The sequence below is a fragment of the Anoplolepis gracilipes genome, chromosome 10 (assembly GCF_047496725.1).
Source record: "Anoplolepis gracilipes chromosome 10, ASM4749672v1, whole genome shotgun sequence".
Lineage (NCBI taxonomy): Eukaryota > Metazoa > Arthropoda > Insecta > Hymenoptera > Formicidae > Anoplolepis > Anoplolepis gracilipes.
In genome coordinates this window covers 792870-803315 of record NC_132979.1, presented here as the reverse complement: position 1 = coordinate 803315, position 10446 = coordinate 792870, and the positions used below count along the sequence as shown (strand labels likewise).

Genomic DNA, 10446 nt, shown 5'->3' with positions numbered 1-10446 from the left:
GAATGCCTCGATGATGACGCCCGTTATGATACAAATACGACTCCTCTCCTGACAAATATCGCTTGAGAATACGCGATCGTGAAGGATGTACTCGCAATTTCTTGCACGTCTCTTATTTTTACACGATATGGACTTTTAACACTCACTTTGTACTGTTATTTTTGGCAAACCGTACGGGTTAATTAAATCCGACGCTTTTACTTGGGTAAAAGTGTTTAAAAAAATCTGACAAAATTTATATATTTGTTATTTATTTATTAATATAATTTATTTATTATCTTCTTTCTTGATTTACTATATTCTTTAATTTTTTTTAAATCTGAAAAATAATATTTGTGTAATATAAATATATTGTTATTGAAAAAACATGCAGTAAAACACTTAAAGGAATTGATGTTGTTAGAAAAATTCGCATGGACAAAAATCAGCCATCCCAGAGTAAGAATTATAATAATGTCACTTGATTTTTTTTTTTTTTTAAATATGTGAACGTGAATGCAGTTAACAAACAAAATTATTTATTACTCTTAGCTGAAATTGTAAGTTTTTACAACTATATCGAAAGTCACGGGATTGTTTGGACGTGAGCTGGTCGCGATCGGTCTCTCTCTCTCTCTCTCTCTCTCTCTCTCTCTCTCTCTTTCTCTGAATTGAGCGAAAATAACATCTCGACCTGGAGGAAGAAAGAACGTATAAACGCGCGCGCCGCGACTTCCGCACTCGTATATGTATAACCCCTGCCGATCCGTGACCTGCCTTACTGCCTCCTTCAACGTGTGGCTATTCTCTTCGGCGTTGCTCGAGGAAGCCCACGTTTCTCACCCTCCGTCTTGTTCTCCATTCCCCCTCTTCGACTTTACTCCCTCTTCTTTTTATCGGAGGAACCGTGTTCCTTCGCAGGAGTGAGCAAGCAGGATCGTGATCGGGGAACCAACCGATGGGTCGACCAGAGGGAGCGGCGAGGACGGTCGCGAGGTTATAGATACGGTAAAGGAGAGAGGTGGGGGTGCGAGGCCTGTTTCTTGAATCTCTCTCTCTCTCTCTCTCTCTCTCTCTCCCCGGGTCGAGGGACCGGGTGGGCGGCAGTTGTCCAGGCGTCGGCAGTCTGCGTTCCGAGGCGACGTGGCCTGCACGGCGGAGCGACATCACCGCGTCCTCTCCAATTCTTTCTCAGTGCGCTCTCTCTTCTCTCTCTCTCTCTCCCTCTCTGTCTATCTGTTTCTCCTCCCTTCCCTATTCTGTACTTTGCCTCCGTTCCCTCTCTCCGGGTCTTTCTCTCTCCTGTCCCTGTGCTCCTCTGATCGCTGCCGCCTCCGTCCTTGCGCCTCTGACTATATTTCTCTCTCTTCTTTCTTATCTCCGTCTTTATCTAATAGAGTACTCCTCCTTGTCGCTCCAGCACCTGGCTCGCGCGACTCTCCGCTCCGGATACTCGGTGACTTCGTCAACGCGCCGCCGTCGCCGCTGTCGCCGTCGTCTTCTTCACCGCGCGCGGCAATATATATATATATATATATATATATATATATATATATATATACATACATACATACATACATACATACATACATACATACATACATATATATATATGCCATACATGCATGCATACATACGTGCGTTCTTCGCGACAGAGGAATTCGCAGTGCCACGTTTCGAAGCGCCCGGTCGTCGCCGTGTCCAGGAGTTAGTGAACTGTGCGCGGGCTCCGGAGAGCAGAGCCTCGTTTTCAGCCTGGTGTTGTTTGTTCGCGGGTGTCAGTGACATTATTCTAGTCTAATAGGTATATACCCATAGCGGTTTTATAAAGTCGACAATAACGACTACGTAGGTACTCGATACCGTTTTGCGCTAATGTTTTCCGAGCGAATCGACCGTACGTCATATTGCGTTATCATATCGCGATAAACATACTACTTGATCGTTTATGATATTTGAGCCACTTTGTTTTCTAACAGTGAGGATTCCGGTCGCGAATCGATACCGATGAAGAGAGCCGTGAAATTGATCTTGCATGTTGCGAGTGTGTACTGGAATTTTTTTAAATATTTATGAGGAAATTAAACGTAAAAACGTATTTATTCGTGACAGTGAAAACATTGTTGATGCAAAGTGCAATTTTCATGTTTGCAACATTGAAAATTTAAATTTCTCCAAATATTGTTTACTTTTCAATCTCTATGATTTTTAATTTTTGCATGATTTATATTTTATACGTGATGCTTATTAGACTTGTAGATAGGAATTTTTCCAAAAATTTGCAATGTACGCTAAAATTTTATATATAGAACTTGTCAGATTTTATTTAGTTATGAGATTCAAGATTGCAATTTTATAGATTCGAAGAAATAAATTTAATAGCTTTTTAATAGCTTTTTATTTTTCAGTACAATTTTCTTGTTTGCGGAATCAAAAATTTATCTTATTATACTTTATTATACTTTAAACCAATTTTACCTCTAATTTATTTTTTTTTTTTTTTTTTTTTTTGACATGTATTGATTGATACTTGTCGAGACATATATTGTACTATTGAAATATTTATCCGTATGAAGTATCCTAAGCAATGTGGCAACGCCAGGCGTCTGTTTGAGTCATACGCTTCGTAATCGTGGCAGTTCCAACATTCTCTTCTCCCTTTTTCTCCTCTTTCTCTCTTTCTCTCTCTCTCTCTCTCTCTCTCTCTCTCTCTCTCTCTCTCTCTCTCTCTCTCTCTCTCTCTCTCTCTCTCTCTCTCTCTCTGGCGCGATCGATATGTTGATATCAATGGGTGGTATACCTTTTCTTTCTTCCATCGCGGTTTTTTCGTTCGTTTGTCATTATCGCTCACGCGTGTTCGATATATCTGTGTTATCAGTATGGAATGTTTCATTGACACCAAAGTCATGATGATTTTTAATTTTTACATGGTTTCTATTTTATACGTGATGCTTATTAGACTTTTGTAGATAGGAATTTTTCCAAAAATTTGCAACGTACGCTACAATTCTATATCTTTGACCATTTTTAATTTATGTATTTCCACTTTAATTTTATGGAAATTTTATTCAGAATTTGTCAGATTTTATTTAGTTGTGATTCAAGATTGCAATTCGATAGATTCGAAGAAATAAATTTAATAGCTTTTTAAATGTGTAAACATGCAAACGTATAATTCTTACTACTGAAGGATCAACAACGGGGTCGTATCATATATCGTGGACTATCAGTTAAGCATTGCGTGTTTATCTGTTATTATCGATACCGCATATAAGCCAGATAAATATGTACGAGATATACCGCGCGAGGAAAAAACACAGGTAATTTGCCTAGTCTGCTTAATGATGAGCGATGCAAACGCGATGCTCGTATAGATAACACGAGAGGAATACTTTGTTAGTCATCGTCGGAAAATTTTAAATACCTATGTACTATGTTCTCTTTTTATTTTTGTCCAGTTCAAGAAATTCACCGATCCCCGTTGAGTTTTAGCCACAACGACAAATGATAGTATTAATAAAACATAGCCGGATGACAGAAGAAAGTAGTTTTTATTGAACACCGATTATGTAATAGATGCCGAGGGCGAGGAGCAACAAGTCAAGTCGCACGACAAAACTGGTCGAGACGCACATATAATGCCCATTTACTCACACATACGCGTCCTCACGACTTCTTAATTTGGTTAGATCGTGAAACTTTTACTCGAATTGGCGCTACTCGGATCATTAATTGCCGTTAATTTACGCAGCAAATTTACTCGATACAATACTCGGAATATATGAATTAAATCTTGATTGGCACGGTTCAGTTATTACTTGTGGCACTCGATATGGTAAAATTAATTAACAACTTTTATGTAATTAATAATTTACACAACGATGTAACATCAACTTAGAATATATATTGTTTAGCTCACATTTTTTTATTTGTTTCACAACAGTAAGAGAAGGATTAATTACAATTGATCGGTAATATATTTTTGTAAAAATATAATAAGAATAATGTATGTTATATACACACATTTAATAATATAAATATTATAAGTATTTGTAAAGTAATTTATATATACTTATACATTATTATTAAATATTATATATTTGAATTATTATTTAATATTTATTATCGATATTTAAAATAATATAAATATATAAATTTCAGTGAAAATATTAAAAAATATAGAGTAATTTCTTTTGATGATATTTATTTTCATAAAGTAGGTAGTTTTAAATTCTTTAAATTCTTTTGTATTTTAACACATGTGTCACAGAACCATATATGGAAGTTGTCATTTGTTGTACTATTATCAGTATTATTCATCTTTCGTAATGGAATTACTCATCGCTAAAGCGCATTCTTTTTCGTCGATATTTTGAACGATTCGCTTTTCCTTTCTACTTGTTATTCTACCTGCAGTCAAATCACTCTTTCATCGCGCCACGACGCTTTAAGTCGAATGCAAATTATCGTAAACGATTCTCGTGAGCGATTGTATACGACGAGATGAAATCATTCTCGGTTGTTTTCTCGGCTCCCCTTTGCTACGAACGTGAACTTATCGTCCCCTCGTAAACGATACTCCAGTGGAAAAAGACAGCGTCGCCCAAAAACGTTTGACTACGACTAAATATCCTTATATGGTTAATTTGCCGAGGCGAATTCGCGCGATCGAACCATTGGTAAACATTTCGAGAGATACGATTCGATTGTGGGCGGACTCGTCTAGGCAAATACAGGTGGGGCCCGTTTGGTTTTCGGGCCGAATAATACATACGCGAACCGGTCCTTTTCTCTCGAAACTAAATTCGGTCCGTCTAAACGAGTTTTTCCATTCTTGGTAGCAGGTAGAATTCACTTTTCATTATGAGATAAGAATCCCGTCAGTTTTGGCAGTGAAAGCGATTCTATAAGGAATCTTGCCGATACTGCAAGCTGAGACATATTTAAACATATGAGTTAAGAATAGAATCTTTTTACTTAAGAAAATTGTAATATTTTTTTACTTTATTTGTATTTTTTTAAATTATAATTACTATATATTTTTTACAAATTATTTTTGCTTAAAATATGATATCTATAAATATGTAAAAAAATATTAATTTTAATTCAGCACAATATATATAGATTTTTTTTTTATTACGAGTTAAGAATAGAATCTTTTTACTTAAGAAAATTGTAATATTTTTTTACTTTATTTATATTTTTTTAAATTATAATTAATATATATTTTTTACAAATTATTTTTGCTTAAAATATGATATCTATAAATATGTAAAAAAATATTAATTTTAATTGAGCACACGACATATAGATTTTTTTTTTTATTATATCTCACAATAAATGTTATATATTATTCTTCTCATATTTCACACTCGCTTTTTCTTTGTACACACTTGTCTACTAGTAGCTTGGGGTAAGAATAAACGTGAGTCCATCTACTACCCATGCAGTTTGACGTTGGCGGCGATTGCATTGTAATCGAACAAGGTGCATGTTCGTATTCACGTAAATTACGCCTCCGCCGGCTCGCGGAAACGCGCAACCTGCTCTTGGTAAGAGCTCGTGACATCCGTGCGAACACTCTTTCGTATATCGTTATCTCGCGTCAGTTAACCCACGTAGTTGGCGGCTCGCGCAACCTTTTAAGGGCCGATTAAAGGTCTTCCCTACATTGTTCTGTATACTTTTTATTAGACATTTTAGAAATTGAAATGAGAATTGAAAGTCAAATCAGTTTTTTTTTTTTTCGTGTATATCAACGCATTTGTAATACTAATGGAATTTTATTTCATCGTCAAAGTCGTTTATGTCACTTAAAAAAGCGATATGTTTTCGCCTACCTTGCTTTGAAATCGATCCTCGATTTCTCATTACCTTAATCGTCCTCGCCGTCTGACTCTTTTCCATCGTGCATAATTTGTTAGCAATAGTAGCCAACGCCCTTCCGAGGGTCGAACGACCTACGATGTAGCTCTAGCACGAAAATACACGAGAGTGTGCGATCGCACATATGTGAGGAGCAAAATATATACGGCATGTCAAAGTCACGATAGCACACGCTTTTTGTAATCCGCACGAGACGCGCGACTCGATTACCCGCGGCGGGTCTCGGAGAGGAGGTCCCCTTCAAGGTTGATCGCGGGAGCCCACCTCGCAGGACCCCGGGCCCCGGGCCCCGGACCCCGGACCCCGGACCCCGGAGTAGTGGGCCGAGATCGACTATGGACCCGTTATGCGACTTGGCGCAAGAATGCCGCCGAGCCGGCCTCCGTAGGTATATCCCGCGCGTGCCTTTTCCTCTCTTTCGCCGGCTCTTGCTCGCTCTCGCGATGACGTTCGCACACCCTTCCCTCGTCGTAGGATTTCGATAAAACCGAAAATCACCTCTAGTATATTTTGCGACCCTTAATCGCGGACCTGTTGACGTTGTATTTGAATTTTCCATCGTAGAGAATCGCGAGTACCGAAATATGCGAAGAAAGGGAGAGAGAGAGAGAGAGAGATGCTAGCTTTCTAGCTATTCCAATATTCCTTTGCAATGTCGTTGCGGTTTTGCTCCGTCATTTAACGGGTTCGTTGCTCGTTGATATACCGCGGTTATATTTACGCTATGTGCGCGACGTAAGATACATTGAAGATATTAATGCGTGCCCCTTTAAGTAGAGATCAAATAAACGGATTCAAATATACACTCTGATACGAGTGAGAATCGACAAATATCGATATGGAGGCGTTGTTTAATTAATAATTTTATATAAAATTTTATATGAAAGATTATTTAAAAGTAATTGAAAAATTAATAATTAAAGGTCATTTATTAATATTCGGTTGTGCTCTTTTGCTCGATCCGATTTTGCACGGATGTTTTTCGCGGACGGTGCCAGTCATGCTTCTTTTATTAACGGATTTTTTTACACGCATCCGCGTTTTTGGCATACCTTTATACGCTCGCGGTATATGACGTGCGCTCTGGAAGCAGACTATGCTCATATAAGGCACACACGAGGATGCGAGAGAGCGAGTTTTCTCAGAACGCATGATTCAGCACCCGGCGACATTAACAGCCGTCGTCGTCGCTGGTATACGGCCATTCGGTGTTTAATGAATTAACAAGGGCTCGTCCATTAGGCGTGTCTCCCAACGCGTACGGGGATCAGTTAAAGTCCACGGGTCAACGAGCGGCGAAAGATGCATTCTCCTCGCTTCGAGACTCTAGTTTAAATTGAATTCGGAAGAGTGCGAAGAGTCACGAAGAGTCACGAAGAGTTAAACTTTAAATTCAGAAACAAGGAAGTTTCAATTTGCATTTGCAAAAGAGGCAATTGAATTTCCAAAAACTTTTTTTTTTTTTTTTTTTTTACATTTTGATATTTAACAGTATCAATGACACTTGTCGCGGAGACGATATATTTCTGTGCGACACGACCGTGTCGAAGGAAAATGGTCTCTATTCTCATCTAACTCGCGCGCCGTCACTCTGTTTTCTTTCCGTTTCTAATTTTGTGCAGGGACAAGAGCGAGACAAGACCGGCTCTCCCGCGTGTATGCGTATATATACATGCGTAGTTCGATTGCACGCGGCGACATGCATCCACGACTGCAGCGCAAGTGCAGTGATCGACCGACCGGCGTGTGTTGATCTCGTATGCGTATCGTCGCGACGATGCGCTTTTCGTATTCCGCGCACAACATTCTGGCTTCGAAGGATTAAGAGTTCTCGTTTCTTCGTCCTCTTACTTTTTTTTTTTTTTTTTTTTTTTTTTTAATTTTATTTTCATAGAAAGAGCGAGAGAGAGAGGGTGCGTCTAATCGGCCTCCGCAATGTCGGCGAATTGGTCCATGACGACCCTTTCTGACACGCAACGACCACGACGCGGGCACCCACGTACCCATTCTCCGTTTACCATATGCGGAGAGTTCGATCTCGCGGTTAGGCGCGCTTCCATCGTCCTCTCTTAAAGCCTCCGTCGATGCCAGGCGTGTGCGTCGGCGCTCAGTCTCCACGCGCCTCGCGGAACGTCAGTTTCAAAAGGTCGTTCGATCCCATCCGTTTGATTTCGCTTTCCGTTCGGTGTGTTGCGATCGGTAGGTTTCTTGCCTGTACATTTCGCGCCATTGACATTTTTAATACCATCAAGTAAAAAAAGAAGCAGTTATCTCTCGGTCGGATTATTTCATCCAACAATTAATAAAACGACAAAAATCCAACACTTGTATCTGAAGGAATGAATAACTTATGAGTCTAGTCTACGCTAGCAGTATGAACAATTGATGATTTTTAGTTATCAATAGTATTTTTTAAAGAATATTAGAAATTGGTTTTTTTAGTTGTTTAAATAGTAGGTAAATATTTTTAAATCTTGAATATTAATAGTTTTCTCTCTTGTAACATACTCCTCGTGTAATTGTCTAAAATGAAAAAATCTTAATCCAGTTTTATTCCGTGGGATATTTTTGAGATATTGAACCTAATTTCATTAGAAAAAAATGAAAAAAGCGTCGTTTGAAAATTAAATATACTTTAATTTTTTTGAAATGTTTTTATTTTTTAAAGTTACAAAAATATTAAATATTATTTTTTTTTAAATTAGGTTTAGTATCTCAAAAATGAAAATTAGATCAATAGACAAAGTTTAATATTCAAGATCTAGAAAAATATTTACATACTATTTAAACATGAATAAAAACATATATAAAACACTAAAAAGATTAATTTCTAATATTCTTCAAAAAATTTCTAAAAATCATCAATTTTTTCATACTGTTAGAATAGATTGGGCTCTTAAATAATACAATGTTCTTCTCGCTTTTTGTCAAATCTTTCGTTATTATTTTTATTATAAGTCTTCTGATATACTTTTTCGGTTTTATATAAAATTGTGCAATTAAAATTTGCCATCAAAGTCTAAGTGGATAAATGAGATTGCAGGTTACTGGATTAAATGAATCATAAATTAATCATACTTAATCACGTTATGTTTCATCGTCATTGTTGCGGTTAGATTATTCCCATTTTGGTCTTTAACGTAATATGTTGGATGATCGATTATAAATTTGATGGATACGCGTAGGATAATGGTATCTAATGGTCGGGTGTAACCATGATCGACTTTCCGAGTTCCTTAGGCGTGCATCAAGGCCGTTGAATTCTAATCTAACACGGATATATCGATTAATCATCCCTTCCACTCCTACGTCACCTCATTTCTCTTTGTTTCCATTACCTCTCTACAATTTTCTGCATTTTTTTCGTCAGTGTTCGATGACTAGCGTATAAAAGTTCTCTTGTGTCGAAATAAATGTAAGTTCGTGTAATAGAATATTAAAAAAAAAATCATTTATATTGTAATTAATGAGGTTTTTTGCACTAAATATCGACGGCTCTCTTCGAAAAATTATGTATCAAACTTTTCTTAATTCTTGAACATCTTATTCGCATATCGTGCATTATCGTTGTACAGGTTTTCCATCTTCGTGTTGTCACTGACAAGAGTGTACGACGGGCGACGAGAGCCGGGAGTTTTTTTCGAAAATTCACAAAGTGCCATACTGTATACACGAGGGGAGATATAAAGAGACGTTCGCATTTGCATACGGTTCGCGCGGGACAGATTGGAATCCGAAGGTAAGAGAATCCTTGGCCGATTCTCCGAACGTTTCTTCGAGGAGGGACGGTTTAAGAATTCGATCGCGTTCCATTCGAACCTGGTGCACGTCGTGTGTAAACAGCGACAGATAATCAGCGGAACTTGCGCGTCGAGCATTCTAATTACTCTGACGACCACGCGATACGGCAGAAACGAGAAACTATTGAACGAACGAGCGATCCGAAAATTAAAAGCTCTTCCGACTCGAAAAGAGAGAAAGAGGGAAACGACAAAGTTGCGAAAAAGATGTAAGAGAAAATTTATACGAGCCAAACGAACAGAGTGAATCAAGGTACCCTCAAAGCGAGCGATTTCTACGAACAGATAAAATCTCGAACGCGAATAAAATCGATTCGAATATTCGCGTAAAGTCAAAGTCTTTTGCGAGCTGTCGCCGACAGTGTGTTTGTCGGGGCGGTGGGAGAACAGCTGTGCCGTGAACGTGTGTCATGACAGTTCGCGTGATCGGGCATGAACGTTGAAACCTGCACCCTCTACTTCGCTGGGACTGCCCGGGGCCCGGAGAAGGACAGGATGTCGACCCAGGCGTATTACAAGGAGCGGCTCGGTTTCGATCCGGCCGACACCGTCGCCGAGCATCAGCGCGAGCAGCGCTCCCAGCACGGTTACGAGGAGTCGCTCTCCAAGTTCAAAGGTCAGAATGCGAACGGATTCCCGGGGGAGAGTCCGGGATGCAATGGCGTGGTCGGGGAGGAACATCGTCCCGGCAACACCCAGGCTTTCTGGGGCTGCTGGGCGATGTTCATTGAGGCGCACGGTAGGTGGAAAAAGGAGACGAGCGGAGTTGGCATGCGGATGC

The 10446-nt window shown here is 39.0% G+C and overlaps 1 protein-coding gene across 22 annotated transcripts in view; it reads left to right on the top strand.

Moving 5' to 3' along the window:
- Shot (dystonin-like protein short stop) overlaps nucleotides 1–10446 on the top strand; it is a 109494-nt gene that overhangs the window by 15451 nt on the left and 83597 nt on the right. For 4 of the 22 annotated variants that reach the window (XM_072900352.1, XM_072900349.1, XM_072900351.1 and 1 more), the window contains exons 1-2: nucleotides 1588–1783; nucleotides 9441–10281. The exons of 8 other annotated variants lie outside the window; for them this stretch is intronic. In XM_072900352.1, the coding sequence (XP_072756453.1) occupies nucleotides 10098–10281 (184 nt within the window). In that variant the 5' untranslated portion in view covers nucleotides 1588–1783; nucleotides 9441–10097. Of the gene's footprint in view, nucleotides 1–1587; nucleotides 1828–7760; nucleotides 8065–9440; nucleotides 10282–10446 lie in introns of those variants that run through there. 10 more of the 22 variants (XM_072900362.1, XM_072900361.1, XM_072900360.1 and 7 more) reach the window with 7 other exon arrangements.